Here is a 17,452-nt window from a genome sequence, read left to right as displayed (position 1 = left end):
ATTAAGAGCAACACATTTATTGTTACTTCCACCTAAAAGTAAACAATTAAAGTGCATTTAGATCATCAGCTAATCTAACAGGTATCATGAACTATTAACTTTCACATCGGCATTATATTAATTGACAGAATAATAGCCTACATATAATCATATAAAGGTGATAAACTATTACGGAGAAGAGTCAATATGGCAGTGTAATCATAAGTAACATACGGGAATATCTGCTTCAGCACTGAAAACTAAGCAAGAGTCAGCCACAAAAAAAAGATTTGGAGAAATTTCTATAAAACTAGGATTGAAGAAAATGACAACTTGTGATTTACATCCATGAGAGAGGCCATGATAGGGAAGTGAATAAGAGATTCTAGCAGAATGTCACTCTCATGACTGACATCAGAGGAGTTACAGTTCTAGTTCCAGTTCTGATTCTAGCTCCTTTCCCATGTTTCCTATAGTGATGGATCAGGTAAAATTAAAGTCAGTCAAATATTGTTTTTAGGTCTGATGAATCTGGCAGGAACTCACATTAATCAGTAAAAGAAAACATCTATAATGCCTGTTTTATGCCCGCCATGGGCAAGCATAATCCCACTATGAAGAAACAGAAAAAAATCACTGATTTATGAAAAAGATGATACAGTTTAAAAGAAACAGAATACCCTGAGGAATTAAGGCAAATAAGGATAAAATCTTATGACCAAAGAATTTAATAATGGGGAAGCTGTGGTATGAAAACACCAGTGGTAAACTCTAACATTCTTAAATAGAACTAAATCTAAATAAATTCTCCTAATTGGTTATAATATAACGCATGTCAAAAAGAAATCTTGAAAGAGAAGATGATCATGTAAAAAATAATTTAAAAATATTAGTTTGACTCAAAAATAATCCCAATTACAGAAACAAAAGCTGTGGAGCACAGTGAGGAAGAGGAAGCCATTCTTGACTGTGTAAGGATTTCCTAACATTGCTAAGCTACTTTAGCTTGGAAGATAGAGAAACAAAAGTTGTTAGTATTTATGAACAAGTACAATAAGAAAGCAAAGGCAAGAGCCTTGTAATCTCTGCTGACCTGAATACAAGATTTCTTTCATTTCTCATGTGTTACTAAATTCTGTCTCTCTTAGGAAGATAAGGCAGCTGTGCCAAGGCATTTTCAAAACCTCATCATTTCATATATACAGCTCAATATAACTAGAATTACTAACGCTATAAATTCTATACATGAAACACAAGAAATTTTTATCAACTCAATATAAAATTGAACAGGCAATTATGAATTACAAAGATCAATAATTAAAGGAAAATATTCAACCTGAGTATCTAAAAAGTACCACACAATGAGCTATTACCTAAGCATTGTCTTCTTTTTTAAAGATAATTGTTGGTAAGAATATAGTGAAATGAATACTTGTCAAACTGAAGATGGGAGTATAAATTAATACACTGTTTATTCCCTCTGACCCATCATTTCACTTTTATGAATTTATACTAAGGAAATTTTAGGTTGTACAAGGATTTATGTAGCATTGTTTCTGAAAAACAAAAACTGGGAAAAAAACTAAATGTTTGATTATGTTAGATTCATTCTCTAATGTTATGTTGTCATTTAAAAAAATCACGTCTGAAAAATATTTCTACAAGAATTTAAAAATATGTATCTCTAACTTTGTTTCTTGGTAGTGGGACTAATGATTTTTACATTTGCTTTTTAACATTCCTTTTTTTTTCCTTTTGGTGAGGCAGATTGGCCCTTAGCTAACATCTGTTGCCAAGCTCCCTCCTTTTGCTTGAGGAAGATTGGCCCTGAGCTACCGTGTATGCCAATCCTCCTCTATTCTTTTTGTATGTGGTCACCACCATGGCACGGTTTGATGAGTGGTCTAAGTCTGCACCTGAGATCCGGGCCCGTGAACCTAGGATGCTGAAGTGGAGTGCGCCAAACTTAACCACCTGCCACCGGGCTGGCCCTTAAAATTCTTTTATATTTGCACGTATTATACAATCAACACATGTTACTCTGGTAACATAATGTTTAAAAAATAGATATTATTTAAAAATACATTTTAAAGAAAAATTAAGACCTACTGTCAAAGAGAAGTGCCTTAAAATAAAAAATATCTAATAATACTAAGTACAAATACTAAGTACTAAAATATCCAATAAAACTGTACTACAGAATCTTCTATTATCAAATAAGCATGCTAAAATAATTCTTGCCTTTAGAAAGGAGCTTTCTAAATTTCTGTGTTGCTGTTAGTTGTTGTTCAGCATTATTAGAAAAAATCATCTGAACCATATCTGCGGTAATAACTTCTTCCTAAAACACACAAAAGAAAATACAATTTATGATTTAAATATTTCACATGAATAATGCTTGCTGTATCCACTGTCTCTGAAATATTATCGGAGTATAGTCTGAAATACAATTTTGTAATATCTACCTCTGGAACAGGTACAGTGGAACTGATATCTGGATCTTGGATAGGACTTTCTAGCATAGCTTCATCATTTCTGGGCAAAGAGACATTTCTGCGTTTGAACAACTGTAATAAAGAGAAATCACTTTATACATTGAGCTTTCCATAAAACACTGAATTCCCATTAAATTTTAGTTTTCATTTAAGTGAACAAAACAAACTAATAATTTTATCATTTAAAATTCTAAACATTTTAGTAGTTTCCAATCATAGCAAGAAGACTCAAATTATCTATGAGAAGTTAAACTTTTTGGGCTAGGTTAGCTCTTGCCCTGCAGAATGCTTTGGGCCATTCTTATTCTCCATCTTTTACCAATAGCCTGGCCCATAAGTAGAGTACACAATCACATTTTACAGCATTTGAAAGAGTACATATGCTCACACTGGATTATGAGATGTCTAAGAATTTTTCTAAGAAAATCTTAAAAAGCAAATCTGTTCCACGGGCGAGATAACATGTGGTATCTTAACATAGTTAGTATATCAGATTAACAAGGAATAGAGAATACTCTCAGGAAAGATAGCCCTATGCTTATTAATTCAGTAGTGGATAAAAATAAAGAAAAAAACAGACCACAAGAAAAAAAAATTGTAACTACGTGTGGTGACGCATGTTAACTAAACTTACTATGACAATCATTTTGTAATATATACAAACATTGAATCATTATGTTGTACACCTGAAACTAATATGTTATGTGTCAATTATACAGCAATAAAAAAATAGTTTAAACATCAAGTTTTATTTAGCACTATTTATTGAAAAATATAAAACTGAACCAATAGTATAAATAGGGAATTATGAATTACAAAGTTACTTTTTATTGAAAAGTCTGGAGGAAATGTTACAGCTATCTTGTTTCCAACTGATTATTTTTAAAGTAGTTCAGAAAAATCCACTGATAATTTTTTTTTTTTAAAGATTTTATTTTTTTCCTTTTTCTCCCCAAAGCCCTCCAGTACATAGTTGTATATTCTTCGTTGTGGGTTCTTCCAGTTGTGGCATGTGGGACGCTGCCTCAGCGTGGTTTGATGAGCAGTGCCATGTCTGCGCCCAGGATTCGAACCAACGAAACACTGGGCCGCCTGCAGCAGAGCACGCGAACTTAACCACTCAGCCACTGGGCCAGCCCCTCCACTGATAATTTTTATTGTTTTTGCCATAATTTTAGTGCCTAGTACAGTTCTGAGCACCTAACAGATGCTTAAGAAATAGAAGTTAAATTCATGAACAAATAAATGTTTTGTTTGAAAAAACCAAAAAGGAGGAGGAGAGACATGGTACGGTCACTGACGGAGATTCAGAGGTACATCTTCTAAATCAAAATTGAGGAAAAAAGTCTGGCATCATGTTCTTTTCGATAGATAAATAACTGTTCTTCAATCTGTACACAGTTCTCTTTCTAATCATTCATTCAACATTTTTTTTTTCTGAGTACCTACTATAATATAGCAAGGACTGTGCTAGATACTACAGATAGGGAGACGACAAATCACAATCATATTTCTAAAACAGGTCTTTCTCTGCTTTCTTAATTGCTAGTCCTTTTCACATATTAGATTTAATTTGTGTGAGGACCACACCCTCCTATTTATAAATACTTCTAAATTTAAGTATATTCTGGAAGGAAAAATGTTGAGATGCAATCTTTTAAATGATTCTTCTATTCCTTACGTCACATATGCAAAGTTCACACAGAGAAGGCTGAGATCTAGATGACGACACTATAGGAGGAACAGTGTAAGGAGCACAGGAAGATGCCTATAACTAATTAGGAGCAAGAGCTACGAAACAGAAAGCAACAAATGAATACAAGCAACATTTTTTAGGGGGCAAATTTTACAAGGACAAATGGAAGTTATCTAAATAGGCTCAAGAGTAAAAATTTCTTAGCAGTGGGGTAGAAATATAAATAACATAAAACGTTTACTAATGAAACAGCAAAGCCATTCCTGTCAGTGATTAAAAAAAATAGCACAGGATTCTGATTCATGAATTTGCTGTTATTCCTGGAGTCTAATAAACTAAAAGAATAGATTTATGTATATTCAATTTCCTAAAACACTTTTTCATTTAGAATTATCCAAAAATTAACAATAAGAAAACTTTTAATATCTGTACATAATGCTTTGTGTTAAACAGAATATTTAAAAACACCTACCTGTTCTTCCCGCTTCTGTTTTCGAAGCTGTATTCCTTCTTCTTCTCTTCGTCTACGCATCTCTTGAGGATTTAGAGCTTTATTCTTATAACTTTTCATTCTGTAGTTATCTTTCCCTGGACTAGCCATGGCATCTTAAGGTTAGGAGAGAAGAAAACAGATACTGGTAACTCCTAAGACTACACGAAACATTTACTCTAGGGTAACTAAATTCAGGGAACTAGATTCAGGCTCACCAATTAAATAGACCAACAAAATCCACGCTGGAAATTATGCACAAAGAATATCCTCTCACTCCCATATAAAATTGGAACAAAATGACCAAGTATTTTAGGAATGAACTACCAAACAAATAGATTTTCTAAATACAGACAAAGTCATAACTCTAATTTCACTGATTCTAAGATGCACTCTGCCATTCCTGGCATTTTCATCTTTCTGAAGTGGAATGCATCTTAAAATCACCGTCAGCTAGGAAATAATCCTGAGATCGTTGGGTAAAAATCTTCTAAATTACAGTTTCAGGCAAGATCAGGAAACAGCCATCACTGAAGCATTTTATCTTCAGTCGAATATGGTATTAGGCTTCAATAAGTACACCTCAAATATTTACTGAGTGTGCCTGAACAAGAGGATGCACGGCAGAAGGGACAGAACATAAAGCTAGAAAGGTAGATAAGATCACATACAGGTCCCGCAATCTGGTTGAGAAATTTAGACTTGACCCTAAGGAATAGAATTAAAGAAATTAAAGACACAGTTGTTTCAAATGTTGATGATGAAGCCCTGAACTAAATTAGTAGTTGCATTGGAAATACAGAAGATAGACTGGATTCCAAAAACACTTCTGAAATTAGTTCAATAAGAATTAGAGGCCAAATGAATATAAGACATAGTGGTGAAGAAGAAAATGGAGTTGAGGATGACTCCATGGTTTTTCATCTTCAGCTATTATTTCAGTATGATGCCAAATAACCCAAGGCAAGGAATACAGATGGAGGATCAGAGTGGTGGTTTTGTTTGCTTGCCTGCTCGTTTTTGAGACAAGAATAAGGAATTAAATTGTTTTATTTTTTAATTTACACACAGTAAAAATCACTCTTTTGGTATACAGGCATATAACCATCACAATCAAGACACAGAACAGTTCCATCATCCCCAAGACTTCCTCATGCTGCTCCCATTAGCCCTCTCCCACCCTTAATACCTGGCAACCAAAGATTTGTTTTCCATCTCTATAGTTCTGCCTTTTCCTGAATTTCAAAGAATGGAATAATACAGCATGTAGTCTTCAGCTGGCTTCTTCCATTTAGTATAATGTATCTGTGAGTCATCCATGTTGTGGCATTCATCAATAGTTTCTTCCTTATTGTTGAGTAGTAGTCTATTGTATGGATATACCACAGTTTACCCATTGATTAGTTGAAAGGCATTTACGTTGTTTCTAGTTTTAGGCAGGAATAAGTCTGCTATAAACATTCATGTACAGGTTTGCGTGTACATGTAAGTTTTCACTTCTCTTGGAAATATCTAGGCGTAGAACTGATGGGTAATATGGCAAGGACATGGTTCACATTTCACAAGAAATTGGCAAACTTCTTTGAAAATTCCACCTGTGCCCCCAACCAACATACACACTAGACTACTTCTAAGACCATTAATCTAGGTGACTGCATTAAAACCTTTCAACATAAATACATTAACCAAATAAATCTAGCCCCCAAAACGCAATTAACATGTGTTCCTTATCTTCTATGGTACTAACTTCTTGCCTGTTATTTAACACCTGCATCCTCACCGCAGTTGCTTTAAAGGGGATGTGTTGAGTCCAACGAAAAAGATCTCTAAGGGTGCCTCACCCAATGAGATTGTTTCATTCTCTGGAAAATAACGTTAAAGACTGTACTTCAAAGGCTGCTGTCTCATACAGCTTATTTTAAATATAGGAAATGCTATTCAGACACTTTAAAGTTGTAGAAGAGAGGAAACTTTTTTCATAAGCTTATTTTTCACCCAACTCTTTGAAAAACTGAGTTGAGGTTAGGCACATAACTGGAATCTGAACTTTTCCTAATATCTATTAATGGAATTTCTTGTGCCCCTAAAGCCTCCCTTTCTACGGCTTTGGGTGCCTATTAGTAAAATTACAAGACCATACAAAAGGGGAAATAACGCCGACTAGAACCCTTGCAACCAAACAAGCAGGACTTACAGATCTAAAGGACAGAGCTGTTTCTTGTTTATCAAGAAAGAAAATCACTTTCCTACAAAATACGAATCATTGAGTGTTGTAATTAAGAGGCATCAAGTCAGAAGCTTTTTTTTTAATGTGTTCAAAAAGCCAAAGAGTAAATGCCAATGTCTGTATTCTTCTGAAGTATCATCATCCCGTTTCACAGCTTTCAAATGCTTTAATCTCTTATGCATTATCGAGGAAACACTATTAACTATTCATCTTGGAAGGGAGGTGACGGACTAAGTCTCACCCCGCTTGCCGGCGTCGGGACTGAGCTCTCCGAGGCACCTGCCTCCCGGGGGAGGGCAGGCCCCGGGGCCGAACCTGCCTAATTCTGGCCACCGTGCAACTTCTAATAAGCGGCCGGCCGCGGACAGACGCTGACTCCCAGGAGCGAGCGGCAGCGTTTGGCAAGACCATGTACCGAGAGAAGGAGAAACGGTGAAGCAGGGCGGCTGGAGGATGAGACCGGCTGCAAAACTCCTTCCGAGGACCAGCCTGCCTGTCCGAGCATCTGGACTCCCCGCGCCTTCGCGTCCGCAAGGGAAAGGTCCGGCTGCCACGCCCCCATCACCGCCGTCGCCCTGAGGCGAACCTAAGAAAACCACGGCCACGGCCTGCTCCTGAACCCTTTGCAAGGAAGGGGGTGAATAAAAACAGTGGCCCCAGGAGCCAGTAGCTCCCCCAGGGACCAAACCCGAGGCCCACCCAACCTGGGGTGTGTCACTCCCACTTACCCATTAATGTGGCACTAACCCGGGCCCCGACTTCCCAGCCCCCGACTGAGGCGTCTGCTGCAGGTAACAGGGGCGTCGCCACTCCCGCCCCTAGCGTGGAGAACAGCGACCAGGTTCGCAATTCAAGATGGCGGCCACCTGCGCCCCTTCCCCGAGACCCCGAGGTTCCTCTCCCAGAAGCCCTTGCACGCGGCGACGGCGGCGGCAGCGGCAGGGGCACAGATCGGCGGAGGGGCGGAGAGAAGCCCGCGCCCTAGCCCCACCCACCGAAGGAGGAGCCGGCGCCTGCACCGACTCCGGTGTTTTAACCCGGCGCAGGCGCTGTGGCAGGAGCGTGTCCTACCGTCTTAGTCCTCCGTGGAGTTCTCATTCACTCATCGTTCGTTCGTTCGTTCATTCATTCATTCTACAACCTAGTATTGATTGAGGGCCTAATCTGTGCCAGGCACTGTTTTAGGTATTGGAGCTACAACATTGTACACAACGGATAAAAATCCCAACCTCGTCGAATTTTACCGAGGCTCTTTCCCTTTTCATCTTCATTAACTTTTTCCCATATGCTCTGCTCCTTTGTTTCAAGCTTTTCACTTTGCCGTTTATTTATAATATTGGATTCTATATGAAATCTGTGGATTTCGGACAAAAAAGTAGTCACTGATACATGGAAGGAATAACTCCAGATAAAGTGCTGTAAATTACAACACACGTATAACCTTGTAATTCACCCTGGAGTTCAACAAACAGTATTGAAAACAGACTGTTTTCCAGATGCAATGCGAGGCACAGAAAATACAAGGTTGACACGTGACTCCTGTCCCGAAGAAGCTCCTATTTTCCATCTCTTGTTCTTTTTGTTCTCTTTTCTGAGAAATTTCTTGAGTTATCTTTCAGCTCTCTATTGATATATATACATATATATATATACGTAAATCAACTGGTATATATAAAATGTATTTTAATCTTGCTGTTGTATTTTTTAATCTCAAGAGCTATTTCCTATTTTTAATTCAGGATTAAATATCTTTTCTTCTCTCTCTGAGGATATTGATTGTAGTTTCCTTGAAGTTTTTCTTCCTCTTTCATTCATTGTCTATTTCTTCAGAGTTCTTTTTTTTTTTTCTTTTTGATCATTTTGGTTTTCACCTTTCCTGCCACAGGCTGTACTCAAATGCCTGGTGATCACTGAGTATGCATTCGTATTTAAGACTGAGACACTACAGAAACCTATTGTAAGCCTGTGGATCAGTGGGGTTTGTTTACTCGCCATCAGTCGTTGACCTCCCTACGGGCTGAAAACATGGGATCTTGGCTTTTTCACTGGAGGACTTTCTAAAAGTCATTATTTGTAGGTCTTTTCTCTTGAACCAATGGTTTTCCCTAGAGAAGAATTTTCCAATATCCTGCCTTCCAATCACACTCAGATATCAGAATGTGTTGGGGGAAAATGGCTAGGGGCCTCATAATTCCCAATTTAGTTCTCACTGTTGCCCATTTTCAGTGCAACACCTTGACCCCCACACTTAGTTGTGCATTTCTGACTTGACAGCCTCTCCAGTTCATTTTCTTCATACACTAAAACTGTAGCCTTCCATCTAGGAGGGAAAAATGAGTCACTTAGCAACCTTGTGATGGAGGAAATACGTGGGTATAGTTCTAACTGCTTCTTATTCACACTTTCAGCAAAATGTTCCTCATTTCATGCCCAAATTTAATATCTTTTTCAGAAGTATCTAGTCTTTAATTTCTGAACATTTCCGGAGTTTTCATGCATGAATTAGCTTGTTTTTTGTTGACTACTGTTGTTAGCTAAGTTAGTTACTTCTCATCCATCCTTTTTCTAGTTTTCAAAATCTGTTAGTCTCATTAATGTTTATTATTATATTTGTTCATCATTTTAGTAGATTTTGAAAGGCGAGGAATATAAATACATGTTCCATCTGCCCTGTTTAACCACTCAGCCCCCAGAGTGATTTTCTTTTTTTATTTTTTGCTGAGGAAGTTTTGCCCTGAGCTAACATCTGTTGCCAATCTTCCTTTTTTTTTTTTTGTATGTAAGCTGCTGCCACAGCATGGCCACTAATGAGCAGTATAGGTCCGCTCCTGGGAACCAAACCCAGGCTGCTGGAGCAGAGTGCTCCAAACTTAACCACCAGGCCACCAGTGCTGGTCCCAGGATGATTTTTAAAAATATACTGTACATCATTAGATGATGCCACTTTCCTAGTTAAATACTCCAGTAGCTTTCTACAAAGCCCTACATGATTTGGCCCCTATCTACAACTCTGACTGCATATTAACCACTCTTTCTTTTAGAACATTATACTCAGGTCGCAAATGTTCTTTTTACTCCAGCCTTAGAGCCTTTGTTCTTATTTTCTCTTCTTGGAACGTTCTTCCTCCATTTGGTGCAAGGTTTGTTCATTAGTACACTCACCACCTCAGAGAGACCTTTTCTAACTACATTAGTCCTCTCTATAAATAACCCAGTTTTATGTCCTTCATAGCACTTATCATGATCAATTTATTTACTTGTTTATTTTTTCTCTGCCTCACTAGAATGTAAGTTTCAAACGGCCCACTTATTTTGATTACTGCTGCAACCCCAGTTCCCAGCAAAATGCCTTTCTAATAGACACTCATTAGATATTCATTGAATGAAATAAGGGCTGAACCTTATAAGGTACATGTGATCTTGTAACTTTGAGGCAAGAACCTGGCTTGGTTATCCTCCATCTGCAGAGCATAGTTTGGAGTTTGACACCAAGGGGCATTATAAGCCCTTTAGTGATAATAGGATAGAATGCTACTTGGTCAGGCCCTAGACAAACGGTAATGTGGACTCGTGTAATGCCCTAGGACTAGCCCTAGGAATTCATTCAGAAAGACCACAGAGCCTAGCGTCTCTCCTAGTAAATCAGGAGTCAGAACCCTGATGGGAGGCTGCAAAAATGACTACGAGTCCCAGAATGCACTACAACCCAGACCGGGGTGGAGCGAGGCATGCTGGGAGTCCTTCGCTTCCTCTGGAGAGAGGAAGAGCTTTTTTGAATGTAATAACCGGAAGCTGAGGGTTTTTTTAGGGTCGCTGGTTCTTTTCCTAAATCTCTGGGTATAGAGAGGGCCTATTCCAGTGTTTCAGGCCGGGAAAGGTAATCGACGCTGCGCACGTGCTCCTCTGCCGGCGAGCCAGACGGCGGCAGCGGCGGGACCCGCAGAGGAAGCTAAGCGGAGGGCAGTGTGGCCGCGGCCGGACCTCCGGGCCGGTAAGAACTGACAGCCCCAGTCCTCATTCCTCAGGCCCACGGCTTTCCCCAGTTAGTGTCTGGCCTGCTTTCAGGTCGTGGCTCGGGACCTTGGCGCGGAGCTTCGGGCAGCCTCGGCCTTGCGGCATTCCGGCCCTATCGCCGCATCCTTACATCTCTCACCCACTTGTTCTGATCAAAGTGTTCGGGAGTTCAAGTATATCCTTCTCTGTCTAGCCGTGCCCTGGCCCCGGGAACAGACGAAACTCTCTGGGTGTGACGTTCTGTCCGCTGAGGGTTTGGGAGAACTTCCTTTTAAAATCAGAGACTATTTTCACTTGTCTCAAGGGAAAGAGAAAAATAAGGACAACGTGGGGAGTTCTTGTAAAGCTAAATTTATTTAAATGATGGGAATAGTTCTCTTATTTTTCTTTTCCTGTTTGTTTTTAGCTAGTCCTTAGCCGAGGGATGGTCTGTAGCAGGAATTAGGAAGATTGCCGTGGTGATTGCTTTTTAAAAATTGTTTCTTAGCAAAATCACCTTTTTGTCGGTAGCCAGTACTTTATAGGTCCATAAAACCCAAAATGACTGCTGATTTAGTACATCTCATTTTATAGACCCAACCTCGAAGAGGTGCGCTGTCTTACCTAAAATTATGAAACCTGAGATTATAACCCTGTTCTCCTGACTCTGGAATTGGTGCTGTTTTTTACTATGCTCACTCTGCTTTTATTCTTTGGGTTGAGAGTACGGCCTCTGGAGCCTGACTGGGTTAGCATTTTGGCTAACCGTTTTCTGGCTGTGGTGACATATCGGAGCCAGGGCTTCTGCTATATAGAATGATAGTAATGGTACTTAAGTTAGTTTGGTATATGTATAGCTCTTTAACTGGTAACTGCTATTATTAAGATGTGTTTATTTACCCTCCCCATTCTTACCAACTTGAAGGTTCTGTACTTAGATACATCAGTTGATAAAGTTTTCTTTGTTTTCTCTTACCTGACTTACCTTACTTGGGCAATTTTGTGAATGTTATTTTATCTCTACCTCAAACCAGACACACTTTTTGAAATATTTTAAAAATTAGTTATTTTATTTTGCATTGTTATTGCCTTTGTTTTGTTGAAACTATAAACTTGAAATATGGTAGTGAATGGTTGAGATTTCTAAATAGATTTGTATAATTGAGGAACAGTAAATGCATTGAAAATTTTTTCATCTAAATAATCCGGTTTTAAATAATAAGTATAATTGTTCCAAATCATTTTATAAAATGCATTTTTTATTCAACTCTTACTTTCCAACTTAAAATGAAATACTGTGTTTTTTTCTAGCTACCTGATGTACCATGCTTTCTTGTGATATTTGTGGTGAAACAGTAACCTCAGAACCAGACATGAAGACTCACCTCCTAATTGTTCACATGGAAAATGAAGTTATATGTCCATTTTGCAAGTTGTCAGGTGTGAATTATGATGAAATGTGTTTTCATATTGAAACTGCTCATTGTGAGCAAAATGAACTAGAAAGAAACTTTGAGAGGATCAATGCAATACAGTATGGAACTTCAGATAACAGGAAGGACAACACCCTACAGTGTAGAACGGAAGTTAATTCAGGTATTCTTTCAGCTTGTGCATCTAATCATCCGAAAATTTCAGCTCAAAGCCTGCCAAAGGATGGTACTTTAAAACATAAAGCTTTTTATTCAGAGAACTTAACTGAATCTAGAAAATTCCTGAAAAGTAAGGAAGAACAGTGTGACCTATCCAAAATAAAAGGATCAATTTATGAAACAATGTATAGTCCTCCCGAATGTCCATTCTGTGGAAAAATAGAAGATTGTAGTCAAGATATGGAAGCTCATGTGAAAACAAAGCATGCCAATCTTTTAGACACTCCGTTAGAAGGTAAAGTGTTCATTTTGTATAAGTAACAGTAGTCTCAGTTTAGTATGTGTTCTTCTCAAAGTTGGTTTGTAAATCAGGTTACTAAAGTGTGTTTTTAAGTTCAGTTTATATCTATAATGTTGTTCATTTGCCATTATTATAATATGAAAATACAGTTATGGAAAAGAATTTTGATGCAGATAATAAACGTTTCAGCTACATTCAGAGTAAGTTTAGAACCTTTCTGCAGAGAAATACACTCAGAGTCCAGTTTCAGTGGCATGTTCTTTTGTTTACCACCAGCCCAGTGGCACCTGGATTGTCTTGTACTCTGATTTTGTTAATGAGTTCTGTGTTATTGAAGTCACACTCTGATTTCTGTTCTTTTTTTTTTTTTTGGAGTATTTTTTGTGTATGTGTGAGGAAGATTGGCTCTGAGCTAACATCTGTTGCCAATCTTTCTCTTTTTTTTCCTCCCTAAAGCCCCGGTATGTAGTTGTATATCCTAGTTGTAAGTCATTCCAACTCTTCTATGTGGGATGCTGCCATAGCATGGCTTGATGAGCAGTGGGTAGGTCTGCACCCAGGATTCAAACCGGTGAACCCCAGGCTGCTGAAGCGGAGCGCGAGAACTTAAATACTCAGTCACGGAGCTGGCCCCTGATTTCTCTTAAGTTCGTTAAAGTTAGTTTTATGGCCTAAGAAAAGATGTATGGTCTATCTTGGTATATGTTCATAGACACTTGGAAAAAAAATGTATTCTCTTATCATTAGGTGGAGTGTTCTATATTTCCCAATTAGATTGCGTTTGAGTGTGTTCAGATCTTCTGTGTCCTTGCTGATTTCCTGTCTAGAAGTTCTACCAGTTTTTGAAAGGAGATTGTTGAAGTCCCCAATTATAACTGTATATTTGTCTGTTTTTTCCTTCAGCTCCGTCATGTTTTGTTTTGTGTATTTTGAGGCTCTGTTGTTGGTGCATACACATTTAGAATCATGTGTCTTGTTCTTACTGTTGAGTTTTAAGGTAATTTGTATATTTTGGATACAAGTACTTTATTAAATATGTGTTTTGCAAGTGTTTTCTCCCTGTCTGGGGCTTGTCTTTTCCTTCTCTTAACAGTGTCTTTGCAGATCAGAAGTTTTTACTTTGTTGTTGTTGTTGTGTTACTTGAGGAAGATTGGTCTTGAGCTAACATCTGTTGCCAATCTTCCTCTTTTTTTTTTGCTTGCAGAAGATTTGCCTTGTGCTAACATCTGTGCCAGTCTTCTCTATTTTGTATGTGGGCTGCTGCCACAGCATGGCCACCATTGAGTGGTGTAGGTCCATGTCTGGGGAACTGAGCCTGGACCACCAAAGTGGGGCGGGCTGAACTTAACCAGTGGGCCACAGAAGTTTTTACTTTTAATTAAGTGCAAATTATTTGATTTCTTCTTTCATGGATTGTGTTTTTGGTGTTGTATCTAAAAACTCATTGCCAAATTCAAGGTCACTTTTCCTATGTTATCTTCTAAAAGTTGTATAGTTTCAAAGTTTACATTCAAGTCTGATTCATTTGAGTTAATGTTTGTAAAACGTGTAAGGAGAGTGTCTAAATTCTTTTTTTTTTAATTAATAAATGTTATTTTTTTAGAGCAGTTTCAAGTTCACATCAAAATTAAGCAGAAAGTACAGCGAATACCCCCTGTCTCTATATACATACAACCTCCTCTACTATGGGCATCCTATACCAAGGGATGCGTTTGTTACTATCAGTGAATCTACATTGGCACATCATTATCACCCAAAGTCCATAGTTTACATTAGGGTTCACTCTTGGTGTTGTGTATTCTACAGGTTTTGACAAATGGATAATGACATGTACCCACCATTGTATCATACAGAATAGTTTCACTGTACTAAAAATCCTCTGTGCTGCAGCTATTCATCCCTTCCTCCCCTCAACCCCTGGCAACCACTATCTTTTTACTGTCCCCATAGTTTGCCTTTTCCAGAATGTCATATAGTTGGAATTATAGAGTATATAGCTTTTACAGATTGGTTTCTTTCACTTAGTAATATGCATTTAAGTTTCCTCCATGTCTTTTTATGGCTTGCTAGCTTATTTCTTTTTAGTGCTGAGTAATACTCCATTGTCTTGATGTACCACAGTTTATCCATTCACCTGCTTGATTGCTTCCAAGTTTTGGCAGTTATGAGTAGAACTGCTATAAACATCTGTGTGCAGGTTTTTGTGTGGACGGAAGTTTTCAGTTCATTTGAGTAAATACCAAATTACCAGATCACTACCAGATCATATGGTAGCGGTGTGTTTAGTTTTATAATAAACTGCCAAACTCATCCAAATTAGCTGTACCATTTTGCATTCACACCAGCAATGAATGAAAGTTCCTGTTGCTCCACATCCTTGCCAGCAGTTGATGTTCCAGATTTTGGCCATTCTAATATGAGTATAGTGGTCTCTCATTTTAATCTGCAATTCCCTAGTAACTTATGATGAACATCTTTTCATATACTTACCATCTTTACATCTTCTTTGGTGAGGTGTCTGTGAAGGTGTATAGCCCAAATTTTAATCTGGTTTTTGGTTTCTTACTGTTGATTTTTAAGTGTTCTTTGTATATGTTGGATAATCGATCTTTGTCACATGTGTCTTTTGCAAATATTTTCTCCCATTTTGTGGCTTCTCTTCTCATTTTGTTGACATTGTCTTTTGCAGAGCAGAAATTTTTTATTTTAATGAAGTTCACTTTATTAATCATTTCATACATTAATCATGCCTTTGGTGTTGTATCTTAAAACTCATTGCCATACCAAGGTCATCTAAGTTTTCTCCTATGCTATCTTTTAGGAACTTTATAAATTTGCAATTGTCCATCTAGGTCTGTGATCCATTTTCAAGTTAATTTTTGTGGAGGATGTAAGATCTGTTTCTAGATTCATTTTCTTTTCATGTTGATGTCTAGATGTTCCAGCACCATTTGTTGAAAGACCGTCTTTGCTCCATTGTACTACCTTTACGTCTTTGTCGAAAGTCAGTTGACTATATTTATATCAGTCCATTTCTGGGCTCTCTATTCTGTTCCACCGATCCATTTAGCTCCTCTTTTTCCAGTACCACACCGTCTTGATGCCGTTGCTTTATAGTAAGTCTTGAAGTTGGATAGTGTCAGTCTTCCAACTTTGTTCTTTAATATTGTGTTGGCTATTGTGGATCTTTTGCTTCTCCATATAAACTTTAGAGTCACTTTGTTGATATCCACAAAATACCTTGCTGGGGTTTTGGTTGGCATTGCCTTGGGTCTATAGATCAAGTTGGAAAGAACTAACATCTTGACAATATAGACACTTCCTATCCTGAACAAGAAATCTGTATTTATTTAGTTGTTCTTTGATTTCCTTCGTTAGAATTTTGTATTTTTTTCTCATGTTTTCTCATCATTAAGTATGATGTTAGCTGTAGGTTTTTGCAGATATTCTTTATCAAGTTGAGGAAGTTCCCCACCATTTCTAGTTTGCTGAAAGTTTTATCACGAATATGTGTTGGGTTTTGTCAAATGCTTTTTCTGCATCCATTGATGTGACCATGTGATTTTTCTTTTTTAGCCTGTTGATGTGATGAATTACATTTGTGACTTTTGAATGTTGGATTAGTCTTGCATACTTGGGATAAATCCCACTTGATCATTGTGTATAATTCTTTTTATGCATTATTGGATTCAATTTGCTGACATTTTATTGAGGATTTTGCATCTCTGTTAATGATAGAGATTGATCTGTAGTTTTCTTTTCTTGATTATCTTTGTCTGGTTTTGGTATTAAGGTAATGCTGGCCTCATAGCATGCATTAAGAAATCTCGTTGCTGCTATTTTCTGGAAGAGACTGTAGGAATTGGTATGATTTCCTCCTTAAATATTTGGTAGAATTCACCAGTTAACCCATCTGCACCTGGTGCCCAGGAATGTTATTAATTATTACTTCAATTTCTCTAATATATAACTTTATTCAGATTGTCTCTTTCTTGTGAGTTTTGCCTGATTGTGGCTTTCAAGAAATTAGTCCATTTCATCTAGGTTATTAAATGTGTGGGCATAGTTGTTGAAAATATTCCTTTATAATACTTTTAATGTTCATGGGACATGTAGTGATGCCCCTCTTTTATTTCTGGTATTAGTAATTTGTGTTCTCTCTTTTTCATAGCTTGGCTAGAGGCTTATTGATTTTATTGATCTTTTTATAGAAACAGCTTTTGTTCTCATTGGTATTCTCTATTGATTTTCTCTTTTTAATTTCATTGATATCTGCTCTGATTTTTATTATTTCTTTTATTCTGCTTACCTTGGATTCAATTGGTTCTTTTTTTTTTTTTAAAAGATTTTATTTTTTCCTTTCTCTCCCCAAAGCCCCCCGGTACATAGTTGTGTATTCTTCGTTGTGGGTTCCTCCAGTTGGGGCATGTGGGACGCTGCCTCAGCGTGGTCCGATGAGCAGTGCCATGTCCGCGCCCAGGATTCGAACCAACGAAACACTGGGCCGCCTGCAGCGGAGCGCGCGAACTTAACCACTCGGCCACGGGGCCAGCCCCTCAATTGGTTCTTTTTCTAGTTTCCTGAAGTGGAAGCTTAGATGATTGATTTTGGATTTTTCTTCTTTTCCGATATATGCATTCACTGTTATCAGTTTCCTTCTAAGCAGTGCTTTTGCTGC

The 17,452-nt window shown here is 37.9% G+C and overlaps 2 protein-coding genes across 5 annotated transcripts in view; one reads left to right on the top strand and one right to left on the bottom strand.

Annotated features, from left to right (window-relative positions):
• KPNA5 (karyopherin subunit alpha 5) overlaps positions 1 to 7,991 on the bottom strand; it is a 42,626-nt gene extending 34,635 nt beyond the window's left edge. The window contains exons 1-5 of one of the 2 annotated variants that reach the window (XM_023650969.2): positions 7,616 to 7,833; positions 5,850 to 6,026; positions 4,643 to 4,776; positions 2,445 to 2,546; positions 2,221 to 2,320 (exon numbers count right to left, since the gene is read on the bottom strand). In XM_023650969.2, coding sequence (XP_023506737.1) covers positions 2,221 to 2,320; positions 2,445 to 2,546; positions 4,643 to 4,771 — 331 coding nt within the window. In that variant the 5' untranslated portion in view covers positions 4,772 to 4,776; positions 5,850 to 6,026; positions 7,616 to 7,833. Of the gene's footprint in view, positions 1 to 2,220; positions 2,321 to 2,444; positions 2,547 to 4,642; positions 4,777 to 5,849; positions 6,027 to 7,615 lie in introns of both variants that reach the window. The other variant, XM_001504139.6, reaches the window with a different exon arrangement.
• Positions 7,886 to 17,452, top strand: part of ZUP1 (zinc finger containing ubiquitin peptidase 1) — a 31,491-nt gene continuing 21,924 nt past the window's right edge. The window contains exons 1-2 of one of the 3 annotated variants that reach the window (XM_001504142.7): positions 7,886 to 10,878; positions 12,192 to 12,767. In XM_001504142.7, coding sequence (XP_001504192.1) covers positions 12,206 to 12,767 — 562 coding nt within the window. In that variant the 5' untranslated portion in view covers positions 7,886 to 10,878; positions 12,192 to 12,205. The remainder of the gene's footprint in view (positions 10,879 to 12,191; positions 12,768 to 17,452) is intronic. The other 2 variants (XM_070223683.1, XM_070223682.1) reach the window with 2 other exon arrangements.

Source organism: Equus caballus, chromosome 10 (genome assembly GCF_041296265.1).
Source record: "Equus caballus isolate H_3958 breed thoroughbred chromosome 10, TB-T2T, whole genome shotgun sequence".
NCBI lineage: Eukaryota > Metazoa > Chordata > Mammalia > Perissodactyla > Equidae > Equus > Equus caballus.
This window is presented reverse-complemented; position numbering and strand designations above follow the sequence as displayed.